Below are 24464 nucleotides of genomic sequence, written 5' to 3' on the forward strand. Positions count from 1 at the left end.
TTCTACCAAAAAATGGAGACCTATAATATATAAGGAATTGGAGACCGGTTTCACTGCTGTGCTCTGACCTAAAAAAAATTTCTAAGGTGTTGGTCAGGTGCTTTGTCAGACATACTGTGTGCCTAATAGATCAATTTTCGACAACATTTAATTCGAGACACCTTAAGCATCTCTAGATCATTAAAATTGAATTCTGGTCTGATTTCAATAGATCAGGAAAAAGCATTTGATCACGTTGAGCACAGCTATCTCTGGCGTACACTGTAGGTGCCCCACCTGCACGGAGCGCTTCTCCTTCCTATTAACCACCAACAACTGAGCCTCATCTACATGGTCTACTTAAGGACCTCGGCTCTGCTCTCACATTGTCCATTATTGCACGTTGTGCTAGGAGAGCTAGACGTACTCTGAAACTACGTGTGGACATCACCTCTTCCAGGCACTTCAGGAGCTTTCCCTTCTTTCTACGATTACGTTATTGGACTTTGTGGACCTCGCCCCTCCAGGGCATACCACGGATAACTGTTTTTCACTTCAGTATCCAGGTTGAACTTTGTGGATCTTGCCTCTCCAGGGCGTAACACAGATACACCTGCTGTTGCCTGTTTTTCCCTTCTCTCACTGAATTCCATTTCTTTTCAATAAAACTTGTTCGAACCACTAGGGCTTCTGCCTTCGTTTCTCCTCACCTGACAAGGAGTTTGGGGTTAGCTCAGGTTTTATTGCTATGATTAAGATTTTGTATCAGGACATTGAGAGTGTGCTGAAAATAAATGGCAGTTTATGTGCACCTTTTAAGATTAAAAGAGGGATTAGACAAGGATGTGCCCTATCGGGAATGTTATATTCCTTGGTTATTGAACCTCTGCTGGTTAAAATCAGAAGCAGCATTGAGGGCTGGTCTATAACTTACTTCAGTGAAAAAGTTAAAGTATCAGCTTATGCTGATGATATTATTGTTTTAATTCAGAATCAAAAAGACATAATGGTGTTAAAGAAAATTATTAGTGATTTCGGACGTATTTTCTCTGCCAAAGTAAATTGGTTAAAGAGTGAAGCGTTGATTTGTGTTGAATGGGCTGAAGATCCTCCTAAATTAAGAGCAGGATTGACCTGGAAGAGAGATGGAATAAAGTATATGGGAGTGTACATTGGAGATGATGCAATGCTGCCAAAAAGACTGGGAAGGTGTTTTGGAAAAGGTAAAAGGAAAGCTGGAGAAATGGAAGTGGTTTATACCAAAGATGTCGTACAGATGAAGAGTTCTAGTGGTAATCAATTTGGTGGCGTCAATACTATGGCACCGATTGACCGTTGTTCCTTCCAGTGGACTAATGGAAAAACTAGAAACAATTATAGTGGATTTTTTTTATAGCAGATTTCACTGGTTAGCACGGAGCATTCTCTTTCTACCCAGGGAGCAGGGGGGACAAGGTCTTATTCATCTGGCAAGCAGAAGAGCAGCCTTTAGGCTTATTTTCATACAGAATTTTCTAACAGGACCTGTGGCTGTAGCTGAGGTCATGCTGAGACGTGTGAATGGACTAAACCTGACTTCTGAGCTGTGGTTAATGGATTCTAGCAAGCTAAGGACTAACACACTGACTCAGTTTTATAAGGGACTCTTTGACATCTGGCAGCTTTTTAAGAAATGGTGGCAAGACACCACATCTTTGTATTGGCTGCTGCAGAAACCCCTGGTTTATGGAGCGAGACTCGACATGGCTTGTGATGCCACACCGGGGCTGCCTCGAATCTTACACCTGGCTAAGACATTAAAGCTACAAAATATAATGGACATTGGTGGCCCTGAACTAAATAATGTAGCATCACGTTTGGGAATTCAGTCTGGACGGCAGATTGGAAAAGTGCTGGACTTACTAAAACAAAGGAAATGAAAGGGAATACGATTTTTAACTGCTTTTTTGGAGTGCTTAAGGATGAAAGAGCGATTTGCTGTACTTAAATGAGTGTTTTCGAAGTTCAGTGATTTCGGAGATATTCTCTCTTCATAGCTTTATTGTCGGTCCATATTATAGAGCACCCCAAAGGAGAAAAAGTCAGTTGCTGAACTTTTTGATTGGACAGGCTAAAGGATCAATTTACATTACAAGGCAAATAAAGTTGGATGGAAGAGAGCAGCAAAGAGTAGAGTTGGTTTTTAAAAATGTGGTGAAAAGTCATGTGCTGATTGATTTTTTTTTTTTGTTGTATAAGTTAATCAACGATGTGGAAAGTTTTTTGTAGAAGTGGGGTTATAAGGAAGCCATTTGCAGTTTAATAGATGGAATGTTATCTTTTAACGCTGTTTTTTAATGGGTGGTGGGTTTATAAGAGGTCATTTCGTGTTATGCAGAGATAAAAGTGGTGTTTATTATGTTTATTAAGATGTTGTACAAGTTTTAAACTTAGTGTATTTGTTTTTATGAATAAAGTTGTTTTGAAAACTCAAACTGTCTCTCTCTCTCTCTCTCTCTCTCTCTCTACTCCATCTCTCTCTCTCCCTCTCTCTCTAGTGGAAAGAACACACAGGATGTGTATTGTGTAGAAACTGGGAGAGTGAAGTGTGTGTCATTGTGTATCTGCAGGTTGTATGATTGTGGAGTATCAGATGAAGGCTGTGCTGCTCTCGCTTCAGCTCTGAGATCAAACCCCTCCCACCTGAGAAAACTGTATCTGTCTGTGAATAATGTAGGAGACTCAGGAGTGAAGTGTCTCTCTGATCTGAAGGATGATGAACGTTACAAACTACAGACACTGATGTGAGTAATAATCTGTTTTATATAAACACTGAAACTGATGTAATGATTAGTGTTATTTACTACATCAGTGTTATTTACAAAATTAGTGTTATTTACTACATTAGTGTTATTTACTACATTAGAGTTATTTACTACATCAGTGTTATTTACTACATTAGCGTTATTTACTACATTAGCATTATTTACTACATTAGCGTTATTTACTACATTAGTGTTATTTACTACTGTCAGGAGTCTGCCTGCCACGCCCCTTCGGCAGCTGTCATTGACTCCATGTGCTCCTAAGCTCTCAGCTTCATTGGGCACACCTCCAATATAAACCCCTCATTCACCCACACTCATCATCTGTTACTATATGTTTATGTTGGTGTGTGATGTTTGTTGCTGCGTGTTCGTATGTGGTTTCACTGCTGTACGTGTTCCTACACCTTCTCTTCCTTCTGGACTCCGCACTCTCTTAACGGCTGCGCTTTATTCCCAAACGCACCCCGGATTAAAACCTGCACGTTTCTTCCCCTCTCAGACTCCGCACTCTCTCCACGGCTGCGCTCTCCCCAAAGCGCACCCCGGATTCCCCATTTCCTTCTGTGCGTTCGCCCCTGGACATTGTGGACCAGGGCGTACCACAGATATTACACTTGGGACTTATACGGGACAGCTGTGTGCGTATGTTTCTGTGTTTTGCTTGTGATTCTATTCATTCATTAAAACCAAGCGAACTGTGCTCCGGCTTCCGTCTAAGTCTCCGTTTAGTTCGCCGCATGACAACTACAGCAGTGTTATTTACTACATTAGAGTTATTTACTACATTAGTGTTATTTACTGCATTAGCGTTATTTACTACATCAGTGTTATTTACTACATTAGAGTTATTTACTACATCAGCGTTATTTACTACATCAGCGTTATTTACTACATTAGCGTTATTTACTACATCATTGGTATTTACTACATTAGTGTTATTTACTACATCAGTGGTATTTAGCACATTAATTCAATTCATGTTTATTTGTATTGAGCTTTTAAAAATTAACATTGTCTCAGAGCAGCGTTACACAAATAATGTGGTGATTAAAAGTCATTAATTTCTTTATAAGTAAGTTGGGCCCTGATGTGACGACTGTGGCAAGGAAAAACTCCCTGAGATGGCATATGGAAGAAACCTTGAGAGGAACCAGACTCAAGAGGGAACCTCATCCTTATCTGGGTTGCACCAAATGTCCATTTATAGCAGATATATGATGTTGCAAGTGATGGTGATCAGAAGCGAAATGTAGTCCTGAGTCAATGAAGCAGTCTGTTGACATTAACTACAGTTCAAATCCATCCTCAAAGCTCCCGTTCTAACTCTGAAATTTCATGGAACCACCCAAGGTGTTGATGATAGGAGGTGATGGGTAGGTATGGCCTTAAGGAGAGGAATGTGGAACGGTAGATGGTGGTAGGGAGATATGCAGACCTACAGTAACTACAGGCGAATAAAGTTGATCAGTCACAATCTGAAGTTATGGGAAAGAGTAGTGAAAGCCAGGCTGAGAGAAGAGGTGACCATCTGTGAGCAGCAGTATGGTTTCATGCCAAAGAAGAGCACCACAGATGCCTTATTTGCTTTGAGAATGTTGATGGAGAAGTATAGAGAAGATCAGAAGGAGTTGCATTGTGTGTTTGTGGATTTAGAGAAAGCATATGACAGGGTGGAAAGAAGAGTTGTGGTATTGTATGAGGAAGTCTGGTGTGTCAGAGAAGGGTGGTGCGAGGTGCGAGGGTGGTGCAAGACATATATGAGGACAGTGTGACAGCAGTGAAGTGTGCAGTAGGAACGACAGACTGGTTCAAGGTGAAGGTTGGACTACATCAAGGATTGGCGCTGAGACCTTTCCTGTTTGCAGTGGTGATGGACAGGTTGACGGACGTGGTCAGACAGGAGTCTCCATGGACTTTGATGTTTGCAGATGATATTGAGAAGAGCCTGGAGAGGTGGAGGTATGTACTGGAAAGAAGAGGAATGAAAGTTAGTAGGAGTAAGACAGGGTACATATGTGTGAATGAGAGGGAGGGCAGTGGAGTGGTGCAGTTGCAGGGAGAAGAGGTGGAGAAAGTGGAGTTCAGGTACCTGGGGTCAACAGTGCAAAGTAATGGAGAGTGTTAAAGAAGTGAAGAAAAGCGTGCAGGCAGGGTGGAGTGGGTGGAGAAGAGTGATAGCAGGAGTGATTTGTGATAGAAGAGTATCTGTGAGAGTGAAAGGGAAAGTTTATAGGACTGTGGTGAGACCTGAGATGTAGTATGATTTAGAGACAGTGGCATCGAGTTAAAGACAGGAGGTGGAGCTGGAGGTAGCAGAGCTGAAGATGTTAAGGTTTTCGTTGGGAGTGACGGCGATGGAGAGGATTAGAAATGAGTTTATTAGAGGGACAGCGCATGTAGGACATTATGGAGACAAGGTGAGTGAGGCGAGATTGAGATGGTTTGGATATGTGCAGAGGTGGGACAAGGGGTATATTGGTAGGAGAATGCTGAGGATGGAGCCACCAGGAAGGAGGAAAAGGGGAAGACCAAGGAGGTTTATGGATGTGGTGAGGGAAGACATGCAGGTAGATTGTGTGACAGAGGCAGATGTAGAGGACAGGGGGTGTGGAGACAGATGATCCACTGTGGCGACCCCTAATAGGAGAAGCCGAAAGAAGAAGAAAAAAGTGTTATTTACTACATTAGTGTTATTTACTACATTAGTGTTATTTACTGCATTAGTGTTATTTACTACATGGTGTGGTGTAAATGTCCATGATAGAGGAGGATGATCTTCTCAGTGGTCCTTACTATCCTTTGTAGGGTCTTGCGAGATGGTGCAGTTCCCAAACCAGCCAGTGATGCAGCTGTTCAAGAGGCTCTCAATGGTCCCTCGGTAGCACGTTGTCAGGATGGGGGGAGGGAGATGGGCTTTCCTCAGTCTTCTCAGGAAGGAAAGACGCTGCTGGGCTTTCTTGGTGATGGAGCTGGTGTTGAGTGACAAGATGAGGTTATTCGCCAGATGAACACCAATGAATTTGGTGCCCTTGATGATCTCCACAGAGAATCTATCGATGATCAGTGGAGAATGGTCGCTCTGTGCTCTCCTGAAGTCAACAACCATCTCTTTAGTTTTGTCGACATTCAGAGACAGGTTGTTCGCTCCATACCAGGCTGTTAACCGTTGCACCTCCTTTCTGTATGCTGACTCATCGTTCTTGCTGATGAGACCCACCACGGTCGTGTCATCGGTGAACTTGATGATGTGATTTGAGCTGTGCATTGCTACGCAGTTGTAAGTCAGAGTGAACAGCAGTGGACTGAGCGTACCGCCCTGAGGGTCCCCAGTTCTCAATGTGGTGGTGCTGGAGATGCTGTTTCTGGGAAGTCCAGGATCCAGTTACAGAGAGAGGTGTTCAGGCCCAGAAGGTTCAGATTCTAAATCAGGTGCTGAGGGATTATCATGTTGAATGCTGAACTGAAGTCTATGTACAGAGTTCGGACATAAGAGTCCCTGTTGTCTACGTGGGTGAGGGTCGTCTTGAGGCAAGTGGGACAATGGCGCTGTTTAGGAAAATGTTGAAGATGTCGGTGAAGACATCCGCTGGCTGTTGTGCAAATTCCTTGAACACTCTGCCAGGAATCTTGTCTGGTCCAGCAGACTTACGTGGGTTAACTCTGCATAGAGTTTTACTTTTTCCGTACTTCTAACCACCACTTCACTGTGGTTAGACAGAGCACCTGATCACTGGGAGGAGAGGTGGTCTTCCTCGCCGTCATGTTGTTCTGCACCTTGAACCGGGCGTAGAAGTCGTTCAGCGCATCTGGGAGGGAGGAGTCACGGTCAAATGCAAGTGATGTCATCTTGTAGTGTGTGATCGCCTGGATGCCCTGCCACATGCGCCGGGTGTCTCCACTGTCCTGGAAGTGGCCGTGAATTCTCTTTTCATGTGTGCGCTTTGCCTCTCTAATGGCATGGGACAGTTTGGCCCATGCTGTTGTACACTGTCTTTAAGGCCTTCTTGTCCCCTGCTCTGAAGGTGAAGTCTCTTGATTTTAGCAGCGCACGCACCTTGGCGATCATCCACGGCTTCTGGTTGGAGCGTGTAGTGATGGTCTTGGAGATGGTCACGTCATCAATGCATCTACCGATGTAGCTGGTCACTGTTGACATGTACTCCTCAAAGTTGATGAAATAGCGGTTGGTTGCCGCTTCCCTGAATATGTTCCAGTCAGTGCATTCAAAGCAGTCCTGGAGAGCAGACATGGATCCTGCTGGCCAGGTTCCCACCTGCTTTCGAGCTGGTCTTGAATGCGTGCTGAGTGGCCTGAGTTCCCAAGGTAGGGATGGGGTTTCGACCAGAATGCGCCCCGGATGTTTGTTTTAACAACATCCAGCGTGTTTTCTCCTCTGGTTGCAAAGTCCTAATTCTGATGAAATTTAGGAAGCACAGTCCCGAGATTTGCATGGTTGAAATCTCCGGTGACAACAGAGTACAGGCACACAAGATGTGTACAGAGCACAAAGTTTATCACAAATTTGGAGGCACACACTTATAAAGGATGAATCTGGATGCAGTGAAATGAAAATTTTCCTTCATTTGAACTAGGAAACCCAAACCTGTTCCAGCATAATAATGCACCTGTGTACAAAGCCAGCTTCATGAAGGCATGTTTTAAATGGGTTAGAGGGGAAGATCTCCTGCTATAGAGCTCTGATGCTCAACCCTAATGAACACCTTTGGGATGATTTGGAATGCTGACTGCACCCCAGGCTTCCTCACCTTACGTTTATCAGTACCTGACTTTACCAACACCCTGAACAAGCATAAATCTCCACAAGCACACAAATCTAGTAGAACATCTTCCCTGAAGAATGGAGCTCATTATAACAGCAATTGAAGAGTAAATATGGGATGGAATGTTTAGAAAGCCCATTATAACATTTACATTTAGATTTGTGGCATTTAGCAGACCCCCTTATCCAGATTGATGTACAAAAGTGTTTTAAATCTCTAGTAATGAATAAATCTACACTGGTACGCCAGATTACAAAATTAATATAAATATAACCCTAGAATTCTACAAAGCAAACTTGGAAAGTGCTAATTTAAGTGTTTCAGGAAGAGGTAGGTCTTCAGTCGTCGCTTGAAGATAGTCAGGGACTCCGCTGTACGGACATCTAGGGGAAGTTCATTCTACCACCTCGGTGCCAGAACAGAGAAGAGCCTTGAAGTGTACTTACCTCTCATTCTGAGAGAAGGTGATACCAGTCGAGCAGTGCTGGAGGATCTCAGACAACATGGTGCAGTGCAAGGTGTGATGAGGTCTCTGAGGTAAGATGGTGCTGGTCAATTTTTGGCCTTGTAGGCAAGCATCAGTGTTTTGAATCTGATACATGCAGCTACTGGAAGCCAGTGAAGGGAGCGCAGCAGTGGGGTGGTGTGGGAGAACTTGGGCTGATTGAACACAAGCCGTGCAGCTGCGTTTTGGATCATTTGCAGTAGACGAATAGCATTCAGGGGAAGACCTGCCAGCAGAGAGTTGCAGTAGTCTAGTGTTGAAATGACAAGAGACTGAACAAGCACCTGGGGAGCCTGTGTGGACAGAAATTGTTTAATCTTTTGGATGTTGTAGAGAAGAAATCGACAAGAACCAGCCACATTAGCGACATGTGGGAAGAAGGACAGTTAATTGTCCATAGTTACCCCAGGGTTACGAGTAGTGGCTAAAGGGAAGAGCAGAGAGTCTTGAAGTGTTATTTGGAGATCTTGACCTGGAGATGAATCACCTGGGATGACCAGAAGTTCTGTTTTTCTGGGGTTGAGTTTTAGTTGGTGACCACTCATCCATGAAGATATGTCTTTCAAGCATGCTAAGATCCGAGCGGAAGCTGTGGTATCTAATGGAGGAAAGAAAAGATTAGTTGAGTGTCATCTGCATAGCAGTGATAAGAAAACCCATGTGAGGATATAACTTCACCAATGGAGTGAGTAAAGAGTGAGAAAAGGAGGGGACTAAGTACCGAGCCTTGTGGGACACTAGTGGTGAGTCTGCATGGGGCAGATGTGGATCCCCTCCATGTTACCTGGTATGAGTGTCCTTCCAGGTAGGAAGCAAACCATTCCCATGATGTTCCGGGGATAGCGAGGCTCTTGAGGGTTGACAAAAGTGCTGCTTTGAACCCAGACTGGTTAGGATCATGGAGGTTGTTCTGTGAGAGATAGACAGACAGTTGGTTAAAAACAGTGTGTTTCAGAGATTTAAAAAGAAAGGAGAGAAGTGATACTGGTCTGTAGTTGTTGATGTCTGGTGGATCCAGAGCAGGTTTCCTCAAGCAGGGAATGACCCTTGCTTGCTTGAAGGTAGTTGGTACATATCCAATAGATAATGACCCATTGATGATTGTGGAGATGAAGGGCAGGAGATCTTGTGTGATGGTCTAAAGCATAGTTGAAGGGATTGGATCCAGAGGACAGGTGGTGGAATTGCAAGATTGGATGACTTGCAGTATCTCATCATCTGTTCATGTTGAGAAGCTTGACAGAGATGTAGTGGATTGTCGGTTGTGTTGTGTAGTCATTGTTGGGGAGGAAGTGAAGGTCCGGCGGATTTTCTTAATCTTCTCATCATAGAAGGAGGCAAAGTCATTAGCAATCAGGGAGGATGAAGCAAGTGCAGCAGGGGGGTTGAGTAATGAAGAGAAGATGTTGTGGAGCTTTCGAGGATCTTGTGCAGAGGCCTCAAGCTTTTCCTTGTAGAAGGCAGTTTTGGCAGAAGTCACCGCCAAAGTAAATTTGGTCAGGAGTGTGCAGTAAGATGCGAGGTCTACACCGAGTTGTTACCGAGTTCTCGTCGATTGCTGCGCAAAACTTCTCACAGCCACGGTGTGGGACAACAAGTCTTTTTGGGTTTTGGAGTCAAGGGGCAAAGGGGCAAGGGAGGTCCATGGTTGAGGAAAGAGATGAGAGGAAGGAGTCAGTAGCAATGTCCAAGGGTAGAGAGGAAAAGGAGTCAGGGTCAGGAAGAGATGAAAGAGTACAGGAAGCTACAGAGGAGGAGGAGATAGAGTGAAGGAAAGGAAAGATAAGAGAGACATGTAAATTATTTTTAGGTTGAATTGGAAGAGTGATTGAAAAGGAAACCAGGTGATGATCAAAAATTGGAAGTGGAGTGGCAGTCATGTCTGTAGCTGGAGTAGGGCGAGTGAAAACCAGCTCCAGGACATTTTCTCCCTTGTGTGTTGGAGGGCCGCTGTTAAATGTCAAGAAGAACGTATTCAGAAAAGGCAAGAGGCAAGATGACTGAAGTTTGTCGTATGGGAGGTTGAAGTCACCAAGAAATGTCAGAGGGGAGCTGTCAGAAGGGAAAGTATTTAGGAGTGTGTCCATCTCTTCTAGAATGTCTCCAAGGTGACCAGGAGGGTGGTAGATGACAATGATGAAAATGTTGATTGGAGAGGTAACTGAAACTGCATGGAATTCAAAAGAAGACATGGTTAGATTTGATAAATGGAGAGGTGTGAAACACCATCTCCGTGATAAAAGTAGACCTGTACCACCACCTCTACCGGTTTCTCTTGGTGAGTGAGAGAAAGCATAGGCAGAAGACAGAGCAGCTGGTGTAGCAGTGTTTTGTGGGGATATCCAGGTCTCAGTAAGTGCCAGAAAGTCGAAGGTGTGGTGGGAAGCCAAACCTGTGATAAAGTGATCTTTCCTTACAGCAGACTGGCAATTCCAGAGCCCACCTACCACCACTGTTTGAGATTGAGACAACAGGGGAGGGTAGATGAGGTTACTGGCAATGTGACATCTGTTCTGTGAATGAGAACGTCTGTGTCTGTAAGAGATGACTACAGAGATGGGTTTGAGGCACATGACTGATCTCCCAATTTGAGATCAATGTGTTTTAAAAATAAAAAGTACAAATAAGAAATTCTAAATAAACAATAAGCGTTACTAGCCTTAGGTTACTTACCTACCTGGGGGGGAGCACCTTCAATGTAAGTGAGTAAGCCCTGCCCACAATTCACACCTCAAGTGAGACTGAAACTACCCTTGATTAATCACCTGACCAAACTAATAAGCACAGACCAACACTCTAGAATCAACTGAGTTAAGTAGATATACAAAGTTAGAATCCTACCTTACCAGTAGAGAGTAGATTCAAGATAGAGCTAAAGCACACTGAAGATTGAGCTGGTTACACCTTCAATATAAGTGATTAAAAAGCTTATACTAAGGTGTTCACGAACATATAGCGTATGCCAGTGCTGATCTGTTATTTATTAAAAAATCTGAAATAAACACTTGTTTGTTAAAGATGTTTAGGTCAGGACACACCTGCTAAAAAACCTTAAACCATTAATTGTAGTTGACACTAACTCTCTTTTTAGGTATGAAGATTTACCAGGTACATCATCAGGTGGGTGATTATTAACTGTTCATAAATTGAATCACTGATTTATATTAATTATTTCTTTCTGTTTAATATACAAAAATTACAATTTTAGATTCAGATTCTTAGTAAAGATTAACAGTTTTCAAGTTGCTGAGGAATTAAACATTTCTGTGTTTTGTTTCTTTTTGGTAATAGAGCATTTTGAGAAGACAACTGAGGAATTTGTACAGATTAGATCAACATCTACACAAAGCCCTAACCCTGTACAGGTAAGCATCTTTAAAAATAATATTCCCTTATCCAGAATGACCTAAATTTATACATCTCATTTATACACAAGAGCATATGAGCCTAAGGGCCATGACCAGGGGCCCAGCAGTGGCACTTAGTAGTAGGATTTTAACACATGACCTTCTAATTCACAATCTTAACCATCTAGCTATAGCAGGGGTGGCCAACCCGCGGCTCACGAGCCGCATGTGGCTCTTTGGCTGGTTTCATGCGGCTCTTACGTTCATATCGAAGTTTGTGTGTGTTTGATTTTCAATGTGCGTGTTCGCTTTGCTTGAGTTCAATACGGTATTTTTAAGACTTAAATGAGCTTGCCCCAACTGAGAAACTTTGCGGTATATCAGACCTGGGCAAACTACGACGCTTTGTACGTCCCTGTCCGGCCCGCGGCCAATCATAAATTACAGGGATGCACCGAAAATCTTCGGACGAAATACCTAAATAACCGAAACAACACGGCAAAAACACAATTGTAATGATGCAATAAAAAGTGCAGCCAGCACACAGTTATCTGGATAACCGTGAGCCAACATGTCTGCATTGCGTGGAGAGCGATGTGCAAAACATGCAATGCTGAAATTTCAAGAGGGGGTGTATCTGCAAAGAGTTTCTCCAAGTTGGGTTTAATTTATCACCTAAAATCCAAACATCCTGATTGCCATTCTAAATATGAGAAGAACGCGGCACAGAAAAGTAAAGTCAACCCGAGCATGCACACTCCGTCTGTAGAGGACGTTTTTGAAAAGGCAGAAAAGTTTTCCAGTGATGCTGGACACAAAAAATTATGGATTTCATTGCCCTTTTGAATTGAATTTTTATTTCGGTGCATCCCTAAAATATTATCGTTGGTGTGGCCCTCTGACACAATGCAGGTTTCTCATGTGGCCCCTTGTAAAAATTAATTGCCCACCCCTGCGGTATATTCATCTCACGCACATGCGCATTTGACGAAAATACCGTATTAAACTCAAGCGAAGTGAACACGCACATAAAAAAACACAAACAAAGTCCTTGTGTTCTACCCTGAAACACGTGAAATCAAAGCATCGATCTGTTCTGACTGACACTCATGTGAAAGAATTGCTTCGGGTGGCAACAACGGAATACGAGGCAGATTTGAAGGGGATTGTTCAAGGCAAGGAATGCCAAAAGTCCCACTAAGTAACATGAATAGTAAAAGAAAAACGCTATTGTAAATGATTATATTTTTGTTTGTGGACTTGGTTAAACTGAGAGTTTGTGTGTGAGACTGTCCTGTGGTCTTAAAACTGTAGGAGTCAATTTCTGTCATTATGTTGGTGTGTGACATTTACAATAAATCTGGCTGAGCAGAGGTGTGTGTGTGTGTGTGTGAGTGTGTGTGTGTGTGTGTTAGAGAAAGGGATAGGTGATGTTCATGTGTGCCCATGTGTAGGATGTGGCTCTTTGCAGTAACACAGTAAAACATGTGGCTCTCAGTCTCTGACTGGTTGGCCACCCCTGAGCTATAGTTTCAATACAAGCAGAAATATGAAATTAAACTGGCAAAAATGGTGTGTGTATCACAGGTCCTGCACTGTCTCATTTTATTCTGTGATTTTCCACAATGTTACCTCTCCAATCAACCTTTTGGTCCCTGAGAAAACATATTTGAAGAATTTGCTCTTACTCTCTTTGGAGACTATGACCTCCTCTTAAGCTCTATTTCTTTTGCCTATTCCCTCGTCTATGTTTTCTTTTCCCTACAGCTATTCTGAAAGACACAAGACTCAGCTGTATGGACAGCAAATGAAAGTTCATTTAACCACCTAAATGCCAGAACAGAGCAAAGTCTGTAAGCATGTCTTGTTTTTACCCTGAGAGTTGGTGGGACCAGTTGAGCAGTGGTTGAGGATAATAGGGGGCCTAGTGCAGTGCAGGGTGAGGTAAGTTCTGAGAGCTAGGGGGTGCTAGTCTGTTCCAGGGTTTTAACCTGATATCCTTCGACCACAGCTTTTGGGACTCACAGCTGAAAATGCATTATTTAAATTTAAATGTTAACAGTTCCTGATAAGTGTGCTACATATCTCTTAAACACAATTTAAATATATTTGAAAAGAAGACGTTGAGCTTTACTGTCCATTATTCAAAGCTCAAAAAGATAATGTTATAGATGATAAAGTACCTTGAATATAAATGTCATGCATTGAAATTCTTCATATATAAATACATGAAATCAGTCCTGGAGCAATCCAGAAAAGTACTGAGTTGAAAGACACATGTCTCATGAGTCTATATTTCACAATTTATGACGATATCATAAAAAATGAGATTCCTACAAACATTTATCTTAGGCTGTGTCTGATCCTTTTCTCCTTCCCTCTGTTTTAGAGCCTGCTAAAATTAGGTGATCATTCATACTCTATTCATTCAGACTGCATAGAAATGAACTGCTGACCATTAAAGGCTTTTATTATACAGTGGTACCCTGCTTATCAACCGGCTCGGACATCGACCTTTTCGCTTAGCGAACAGTTTTTCGACCGAAATTTGCACCGGCTGAATGACCAAATGCCCGCTTATCGACCTTTTTTTACCCCGACCCACGTGGAGCATTTTTTTTTGTTACTTTTGTAATGTTTTTAATTTATACTTTTTACTGTATTATTGTCAGAAATCCCCTTCGGCGGCTGTCAAAACCTTCGCTTTCCCTGAAGCTCACGGCTTCAACAATGCACACCTGGGGCTCATTATTCACTCATCCCCAGCTCCAATATAAACCCCTCATTCATCTACACTCCTTGTCGGTTATTGTTAGTATGTGAAGGCGAATGGACTGCCGTGTGTTTTTTTGTGTTAAACTCTCCGTGTTTTCGTTAAACCGAAGCGAACTGTGCTCCGGCTTTGCCTCCGCTCATTACGCTGCATAACAATTATATCAAATCAAATCAAATAAAATTTTATTCATCACATACACATACATACAGGGTACGACATGCAGTGAAATGCTTTATACGACGGTCCGGCATGAGGGGAATAGGGTGGGGAGAAAGAAAAGAAGCAGATAAATAAAGTATAAAGTATAAAAACTATATAAAATAAAATATAAGAATATAAGATATAAAGGATATATAAAGATGTGTATGTGAAACAAAGAGAAAAATGTATATACAAAAAAAATTCTTATGACAGTAGACAGTGAAACAGTAAACAATGTGTAACAAAGTGTAAACAATAGACAATTTTAATGGTGGGTGGTCCATAAAGTGTCCGTGTGCAGTATGGTGTGGTGTAAGGGTCCGTAAGTGTCCGTGTGCGGTATGGTGTGGTGTAAAGTGTCCATAAAGTGTCCATGTGCGGTATAGTGTGGTGTAGAGTGTCTATAAAGTGTCCGTGTGCGGTATGGTGTGGTATAAAATAAAAAATATAAAGTGCACTTTGCTGTGCAAGTCCAGAGTTTAAAGTGTCATGGTGCGAAAGGTGAGATCTGTACAGAGAAGAAGTGTGATGATGGAGAGAGTGGACCAGCTTTTAGATCCTGGGTTTTTCCTAGTTTAAACACCGAATGGCCTGCAGGAAGAAGCTCCTCCTCATTCTATCTGTGTTTGCTTTCAGGGAGCGGAAGCGTTTCCCTGAACGCAACAAAAAAAAAGAGTCCATTGTTGGGATGGCTAAAGTCCTTCACAATCTTCCTGGCTCTGGTCCTGCACCATGTGCTGTAGATGTCCTGCAGGTCAGGGAGCATGGTGTGGATGGTACATTCAGCTGAACGCACCACCCTCTGGAGGGCTCGCCTGTCCTGCATGGTGCTGTTCCCGAACCAGGAAGTGATGCTACCCGTCAGGACACTCTCAATGGTGCAGGTGTAGAAAGTCTTAAGCACCTGAAAGGGTAGTTTAAAGTCCCTTAAGCGTCTCAGATGTTACAGACGCTGCCGGGCCTTCTTCACCAGGGTGTTAGTGTGACAGGACCAAGACAGATCCTGTGTGATGTAAACACCCAAGTACCGGAAACTGTCCACTCTTTCCACTGGAGTCACGCAGATGTTTAGCGGTTGGTATGACCGCTCCCGCTTTGTGCTGAAGTCCACGATCAACTCATTAGTCTTGCTGACGTTTAGGAGAAGGTTGTTCTCCTGGCACCATCTCTCCAGGTTTTTAACCTCCTGTAGGTAGGCCGTCTCTTTGTTGTTGTTGATCAGGCCCATCACAACAGTGTCGTCAGCAAACTTGATAATGGTGGGGGAGTTGGATGTGGCCACACAGTCATATGTGTACAGCGAGTACAGCAGGGGGCTCAAAACACAACCCTGGGGAGCTCCAGTGCTGAGGGTGAGGGTGGATTAGGTGTGTTTTCCCACCCATACGGCTTGTGGTCTGTCTGTCAGGAAGTTAGAGATCCATTGACGCAGCAGGTGGCTCATCGTGGTGTGGAGGAGATGAGCAATGGCATCCTCAGTAGGCGGTATGCAAACTGTAATGGGTCCAGTGTGTCTGGTAGTGATGCAGTGATGAAGTCTCTGACCAGTCTCTCGTAGCACTTCATCACTACTGAGGTCAAAGCTACAGGGCGGTAGTCATTGAGGCAAGCGGGCTGGGGTTTCTTCGGGACAGGAACAATGGTGGACTGTTTAAAACATGAGGGGACAACAGACTGTTCCAGAGAGAGGTTGAATATCTCAGTGAACACCAGTGCTAGCTGGTCAGCGCAGGCTTTCAGAACCCGACCTGTGATGCCAGCTGGTCCTGCTGCCTTCCTGGTATTCACTCTCTTGAATGCCCTCCTCACGTCTTGCTCTGAGATGGTGAACGTGTCCCGGCATGCACGCTGGTTGTGCCGCTAGCGCCGCTAGTGTGGTTAGCTGCAGCCTCGAAACGAGCGTAAAAGGTGTTTAGCTCGTCTGCCAGAGAAGCGTCCGCATTCACCATTCTAGAAGATGGTGTTTTATAGTCCGTTATTGTCCTTAGTCCCTGCCACAAGTTCCTAGAGCCACCATGTGGAAACTGTGACTCTAGTTTCCTCCCGTAGTTTTCTAACCCTAACCCTTTGCATCCTTCACCGCTCTGCGAACACTGTAAGACGCAGCCTTGTACTCTTCCATGTCCCCCCGTCGCGAGCCCCGTGTTGTAGGCAACGGAGCGGGACAGAGCGTCATGGATTTTTTTATCCACCCACGGCTTCTGGTTGGGAAACCTTCTGATAGTGGTTTTCTGCACCGTACCATCCGCTAGTTTCCCGATGAATCCCACAACCGCTTCCGTAAACATGTTGACGTCATCAGAGCTGCACCAGAACATGTCCCAGTCTGCGTCATCCAAGACATCCTGCAGAGCGGCCACTGATTGGTCAGTCCAGCGCGCGACCTCCCTCTGAACCGGAGCTTCCTGTTTCAGCCTTTGTTTGTAAACAGGCATGAGGAAGATGGCGGCATGGTCCGATTTCCCAAATGGTGGATGTGATTGTGCCTTGTAGCTGTTCTTGAATGTTGTATAGCAGTGGTCCAGTGCTCTTTCGCCCCTGGTGGGGCAGGTGATGTGCTGATAAAAGTTCGGTAGTGCGCGCTTGAGGTTGGCACTGTTGAAATCTCCGACCACAATGAGTGCAGCGTCCTGATGCTGTGTTTGGTGTTGCGTTAGTGACTCATGTAAGTCCCATACTGCAGTGTCCACGTCCTCTTGAGGTGGAATATAAACGGCACTGACTATGACCGAGCTGAATTCCCGAGGTAGATAAAAGGGCCGACATTTGATGGTCAGTAGTTCCAGATTTGGTGTGCAGTAGCGTGAAAGAAGAACAATGCTCGCACTGTCACACCAGTGGTTGTTCACCATCAGACACACTCCACCTCCTCTTGACTTCCCTGACTCCAGTGTTCTGTCCATGTGGTAAACCGCGAAAAACCCGGCCGGCTGGATGGCGTGGTCCGGTACCGCTGGGTTCAGCCATGTCTCGGTGAAGCAGAGAAGGTTGCAGTCCCGAATGTCTCTCTGGAACTTGACCCTTGCCCTGAGGTCGTCGAGCTTGTTCTCCAGTGACTGGACGTTGGCTAACAGGATACTAGGTATGCTAGTGTGCGCGTGCCCTCAGCCTGTTCCTGATGCCGGCTCGTTTCCCTCGCGAATGCCGGTACGGGTCATGTCCTTTGTTCTCCCTCAGGGTCTCGCTCGGCCAGCATGGGTCCGGGTTTAAAAACGGCGAAAGGTGAGTGCATTGTACACCAATAGATATGAGTGTCTGTCATATCTAATGATGTCCATCTTGTGTAGATGGAAGTGTAACTACTTAAATAAAAGTATAAAATAAACAAAAAAAGAGAAAGCGTAGCCGGAGCAGTCGTGACGGCAGCCGACCTCACCGGCGCCATCTTGGATTCTATATACAGTATAATATATACAGTATTATTTATGTACCTGTATTAATACTGCTAAAAACACGGCAAAAATTGTTAATAAATGGGTATCGGTGGAGGTCGGGATTGGATTAATTGGTTTTCCATTATTTCTTATGGGATATTTACATTCGCTCTTCGACCTTTTCGAATTTTGACCGGTTTTAAGGAACGGATTAAGGTCGATAAGCAGGGTACCCCTGTACATGTTTGGTATTGACATTGAGTTAACATTCATATTGATGACCAGGTTGTCAGACAAGCTCTTGTTTTACAGACATGACCATTCATATTGATGTGTGGCCATTCCACACACAGACACACACACACACCCATGCAGTCGCTGTTGTTACTCCATCCCCAAAATATTTTACACATTGCTGCTTTGTGCAAATCTCAAATAAAACAACTTTGACAGTTAATTTTTTTCCTGATTTTTTTTTTTTTTTTGTAAACAAAGTCCAGTTAGCATGCGCTATAAACAGCTGTTTGAGCAGAACTGAGAGTTGCATCACTTCCTGGTTTGTGTGCATGTGTGCTGCTTTGACCACTAAGAGTTTATAAACAGTGTTTTAAAACAGTGACTCACATACGTGTGGAATAAAATCCTCCTATATATTGTTAGAATACTGCACTCATTGCATACATTTTCCATCAATTATTTAGTTTCCATAATGCTACTGGCTGGAACTAAACGGTTGGAAATGATTGGTGGTGCAGAACAGAATGTCACAATGCCACCTGCCTTTAGAGTGGAGGCTTAAGCCAGAGACTCTGCCTTTCTATGACTTTTTTTATTTTATTTAATTTTTTTGTGTGTGTGTTGTTTCATTTGTTTTGTAACATTATATTCTACCAGCCATATTTGTTTTTTACCACCAAGTAAAATCATGCGAAAGTTATTCTAAAACATATACACACAAACACCAGCTGTCAAGTTCTGTGAACAAAAGAGTAAACATTTAAATTACAACACTGTTGTTTGTTTGGAGCAAAAATGCTTTATGGCATGTTGTTCAGTGGAGCTCATCTTTCCTAATAAACCAGGATTATCAGCAGTGGGTGTGTTTGAGACTCGCTATTACAATAATAATTTAAGTAGTGCATTTTTTTATGCATGTTGTTTGTGTGTACTGCTTACACACATTCAGCAAATACATTCGTTATACATTTTCCATTGAAAAACAGAGATCTGAAATTGCTGCTTAATGCGTAGAGCTTTAGAATGATGTATAGTTAGTCATGGTTACTCTTCTCCATTTTTATTTCATCTATTGCTAAACATTATCACCTGAGAACACTGGGATATCAGTCATGCTGGCGCAGCGCTGAAGACTAGGAGGTTAAATCTAATGCATCCAGCTACAGGAGGAGAGGGGAGACCAGTTTCATAACGTTTAGGAATATGTAAAGGACATAAGATAGTGGATGCTTGTTAGCTGTTCTCAGAGGGTCATAATATTTATAAATGCTGTTGACACATAGCTGTGCCAAACACTGGTCAACAAATTGTATGGAAAGTTTTATTTTCTCTGCAATAATTGGTGAAACAACTCTATTTTAACACGCTGAACACAAATTTGTATTTGTAATTTCTGTATAACTGAGGGTTTTTAAGAAAACTGCAATTACGCATTAACATTGTAACATCTCCAGACACATAGGAATTTCAATAAATAAATAAATAAAAATCACAAGTACATAAATATTCACAGCCTTTGCCATGACACAAATTGGGTTCAGGTGCCTCCTGTTTCCACTGATCATCCTTGAGATGTTTCTACAACTTGAATTTTTTCCATTGATTGATTCCATTGATTGGACAGGTTTGGTGGCACACGTGTCTATATGAAGTCCCACAGTGAGTACAGAGCACAAACCAGGCCATGAAGTCCAAGGAATTGTCTGTAGACCATAGAGGATTGTATCGAGGCACAGATTGTCATGTGCCTTTTACTGAGGAGTGGCTTCCATCTGGACACTCTACAATACAGGCCTGACTCGTGAAAAGCTGCAGTGATAGTTGTTCTTCTGGAAGGTTCTTCTTTCTTAAGTGTTTTTGGAACAGGAAGACAGTCAGTTACATTATTAGTTACAATATGCACAACATATATGAGACCATACTTTGTCCTGGTCAACAGTTCGCACCATATAAATGCTGTTATACATTTCATGTAGTCCGCAGAACTACAGGTTATGTTTTTTAATAGCGAGCTCTTTAAAGCATTTACAGCTGTGTGGGGTGTGTTTTAATCTTAAATGTGTGTATTGTTCTATCTGATCTGTTTAGGGGCACTCAGGGGAAACAGACGTGTTTACTCCTGAATTAGGTAAAGACCACCATGAGGACTGGAACAGTGGATACAGGTAGCACATATGCTAAAGGCATAAAAGTGAATTTCTGACATAAAACTAATCCAGATTTTACTTCTTAATTTTTTTTTTATCTTTGGCTCTACAGGTTTCATTGTTCTCGTGCTGGGCAGTTTCAGTGTAAATACACCAACCTTGTGTTTGAGATGAAGGAGAAAGCTGAAGTGTTGTACAGTATAGTGTCCTGGGGCAGTGTTCAGTTAGACGGCATGGGACAGATGCAGCCTGCAGGACCCCTGTACAACATCAACTGCTCCGAGGGGTCAATGTGTAAACTGCACCTCCCTCACTGTGAGATAAATTCTGGTAAGGTCATTTGAGATCAAAGTCTAACTGATGTATTGTTTTTATGATTTATAATCACACTTTTGATATCAGCCAAATAAGAATGAGTTCCCCTTTTTGAGTCTTCGCCCCAGACTTGCTCATCGGAGCAAAATACATATTTAAATGTTTTTATTCTAGAATTCTTACATTCTGTAAAGCTGCTGAGACAATGTCTATTGTAAAATGGTGTAGAAATAAAGTTGCACTTAATCATAAGTAATCCAGGACTAGGTGTGTGTTGTTACTAGATGTTAGTGCACAATATGGCAGTGAAGAACAGCTCAAAATGAAGCTGAGAGCATTAAAACAGTGTAACGTCTATTCCATAATCACTTTTCATCATTGACGTTAAATCTGTTATTGATGTTTACAGAGCAAAAGTGACTGAATGGATCAAAATAACTCAAAATGAATGCTTAAATAAAATAACGTTTAACAAAATAACGCTTAATGTAATTCCTTACGCATTTTATATATACCACTCATCACATTTATAATTCTGCTGCTCTGAATCACATAAAGAGAGAAAGTAGTGCCAGAAGATAACATTTATTTACATGAGGTATAATAAATGTTATTTACTCAAGTTGTTGGTATTAACTCCTGATGCTGTTTCTTTATATTTCTTATTTAAAAGTTCGTCTCCAAATTTATCTGGACAATATCTGTCTCCCTCTGTATGAAACTACATCAGTAGGTTACTATGGTTACAGTTATTTATTAGCATCACATACATTTAGAACTGATTACAAAATATCTGTGTTGAACTTCCAGCCAATCACAATCCATTATTCACACTGACCCAGGTGTAAGTGATTATCTGCCGATGCTGGTATCGTTGATCTTTCTCAGCTTTTTCTTGTTCATGTGTTGCAGATAAAAATCAGACTGAACTGGCTGTGGCACATTTCTCTGATGGAAATGTGGAGATCATTCAGCCTCTGAAAGTAACAGAGACACATGTGATCATAGACATAAAAAATCTCTCTCTCTACGGACTCCTAATGAAAATATTATTCAAGAACAAACGGATCAAGGCGCAGGTCCTTCTCTTCTACAAAGAAATCCCTGGAAGGACAAAGAAGAAAAAGCTGCACATGCACTTATTACCCCAAAATGTTCCAGTTATAGAGGTAACCTGCTTTAATTAATCACTCGATGCCTAACCGTGTTTTTAATACATGTATTTAATTATTCAAAGAATTTTTAAATAACTGGTATTTAAAAATTAATTCAAATATGTCTATTCTTAAGGTGCAGAAGCAATATCCGCACAACATGTACATTGAGAGCAGTTCCACTTGTCAGCTGGTCCCTAGAAAACCATACAGGCCACGCTGTGAGCATTATAAATGTCAGCCGCAGGTAAACTCCACTCCACACATTTGTAGAGAAATCAGACTGTTTTTACTGGACTGGTTTTTAGTTTGCATTCTGGAGCAGTCTGTTCACACGTCTTTGGGTTCCTTAGACTGAGATATTTGAGGTTGACTCTGCCCCCAACTATCACCCCACATTTGAGGTGATACTTCCTGATGAAGCTGAAGAACTCACACTGGGGCTTTTGGATAAACATGACGAGGAGGTGTGGGCGTCTCGCCAGGTCTTTCTTACAGGTAGCCAAAAGTTCATTTCAGTACAGTAATCCAGTATAACGCACCAGAAGTCCACTTCCTTCTGGCATGGAGAAATGTACCTTCAGCTGTTAAACGATGCCCTCAGGGATGCTGTATACTCCAAAATATTATTAAGGCTTAATGTTGTCTTCTCATAGCTGTGTATTTATATTGAAGTTTACTCTTTCTATCTCATCACTTCAGGTTACAAGAGAGAAGAAGCCAATTCACCCCAAATGCTGAAAACAGGTAAAATATCCTTAAACTTTAGCACTTTCAGCTGTTCTTCTACATATTTATACCAAAACATCAAAATGTTCATCTGTCTTTCAGCTGCTGACTTTGTGGATAAACACAGAGACATTCTGGTACAGAAAGTTTCTTCAGTAATGGAGATTGCAGATGGTCTCCTATCCAAGCAAATGATTAATGATGAACTGTACAGTACAATCAGTGCAGCATCTACATTACAGGAGAAAATGAGAATCTTGTACAAAAAATGCCTCTCCATCAGAGGTGTCAAAGAAGAATTTTATACAATTCTAAAGGAGAAACATCCTCACTTAGTGGATGAGCTGGAGAATGGGTCAAGCAATGCTTAGGGGAACCTCAAAGAGAAAGTGGTAGCTCCGTTGTTAAGGTTCTAGCTCACCCAATATCACCATGATTTATTCTAGACTTCCTGTCAGCTCCTGTTTCTCCCCACAGAACCGTCGCTCACTCAGTGTTTTTTGTTTTAATGCACCACTCTGTGTATCTCTACAGTCTCCAGCAGGAGATCAGCAGTTTCTGAAAAACTCAAAGCAACCCATCTGGTACTAAAGACCATGTTACAGAGATCAGGCTTTTCTTCATTCTGATGTAAAAATGATCTGAAGATCTGGACCAGTATCTGCAGGAGTTTATACACTGCAGTGCTGAACTGCATACATGTGTAGGTGTACAGGTGTCCCTAATAAAATGGCCAGTGTTTTTATCATAACTGATGTACATAAATAAAAATGGACAATATCTTTATATTAAAATTAAGCATCCAAACATTTATAAAATATTGTCTTGCTTTTGTATTTTGGATGTTTTTGCTACTTTTTTATAATTTGTTGTCATTTTTAAAAGCACTGCTATTATATAAAAAATATTGGTACTTCAATAAAATCGATTTTATCACAAATAAATCCTTTAGTGACCATCACCACTCCTCTGTCCTCTTCAGGAGATGCTAACACAACTAGCTGCTACAAGCTAACTCCACCACATTTCTGACAGGATTTTTAAAACCCACACATTTTATTCTCATAAGATTTTATGGCAGTTTATTTAAATATCCTGAAAGAATCAGGGTTTATGAAGCAGCAGTGATAAAACTGATCTACAACTCCAGGGAAAGTTCTGCTAATTTTTTAGCTAGCCGCTAATGTTAGCTACTTATCTGAGGTACTTTATAAAAGGATTTTTAGTGAAATAAATTTAGCAGCTGCAACATTTACAATAATTTATACAATTATCTATGTATTAATTATTAGCGCTACTTATTTTATTTATTCATACATGAATACAAAGATTAAACTAATAAAGAGCAGCATTTTTACTCTCCCACATCTGAGGCAGTGGATGATTCCTTTGATGTGTCGTTCACAAGTGAGTCGGTTATTTTAATCGGATCTCTGAACCAGCTCTTCATAGTAAATGAATTGAGCCGATTCAAACCTGAAGAGTCAAAAAATAGATCAATTTAAAAAGGTTAAAATAAAGAGGTTTAAAAAGCCATTTAGTTTTAAATGAGAATTATAAAAAACAAGTTTTTTTTTATTATTATTAATTATGGTATCAAGGTTTTAGTTTTAAATGAGATTTATAGAAAAAAAGGTCCTGGATTACTTTTCCTTGAAACTATAATGCAGGAGAATCGGTTCTTGCATCATCACCAAAAAAGAATAATGAATTCATGAAATGAATACATTTTTGATAACATTGGAAAACATACAAAATATATGCAGCCAACCGTTACAATCTTTGTATTCTAAATCCATAAACACCTGTTTTACCTCTTCTCATCGAGAGCCAACCCTGGGGAGGGGCTACTGTCAGGGAACCACCAGCCACGCCTCCCTCCTACAGTCAGCACACTCACACAGCCACGCCCTTCTACACTAAGCACACTTGCACAGCCACGCCCTCCTACTAATCACCTTCACCTGTCTCCAATCTACTCTCTCCTTTATAAGGAGCCCAATTCCACTCGCTCACCGTCTGATCTACTTTTCAAACTGGTGATCATCATTGGACTAGATCATCAAGTGACACAGCTACTATAGACTTTAAACTATCAAAATTAACAATAGC

The 24464-nt window shown here is 42.1% G+C and overlaps 1 protein-coding gene across 1 annotated transcript in view; it reads left to right on the plus strand.

Annotated features, from left to right (window-relative positions):
* Nucleotides 1–23283, plus strand: part of LOC124377359 (NACHT, LRR and PYD domains-containing protein 12-like) — an 839056-nt gene extending 815773 nt beyond the window's left edge. Inside the window, exons 12-21 of the mRNA XM_046836796.1 lie at nt 2589–2762; nt 11164–11192; nt 11364–11437; nt 20096–20172; nt 20267–20484; nt 21382–21638; nt 21760–21870; nt 21977–22121; nt 22326–22370; nt 22455–23283. Coding sequence (XP_046692752.1) covers nt 2589–2762; nt 11164–11192; nt 11364–11437; nt 20096–20172; nt 20267–20484; nt 21382–21638; nt 21760–21870; nt 21977–22121; nt 22326–22370; nt 22455–22723 — 1399 coding nt within the window. The 3' untranslated portion in view covers nt 22724–23283. The remainder of the gene's footprint in view (nt 1–2588; nt 2763–11163; nt 11193–11363; nt 11438–20095; nt 20173–20266; nt 20485–21381; nt 21639–21759; nt 21871–21976; nt 22122–22325; nt 22371–22454) is intronic.
* The last annotated feature ends 1181 nt before the right edge of the window (nt 23284–24464 follow it).

This window comes from Silurus meridionalis, chromosome 23 (assembly GCF_014805685.1).
Source record: "Silurus meridionalis isolate SWU-2019-XX chromosome 23, ASM1480568v1, whole genome shotgun sequence".
Classification (NCBI taxonomy): Eukaryota; Metazoa; Chordata; class Actinopteri; order Siluriformes; family Siluridae; genus Silurus; species Silurus meridionalis.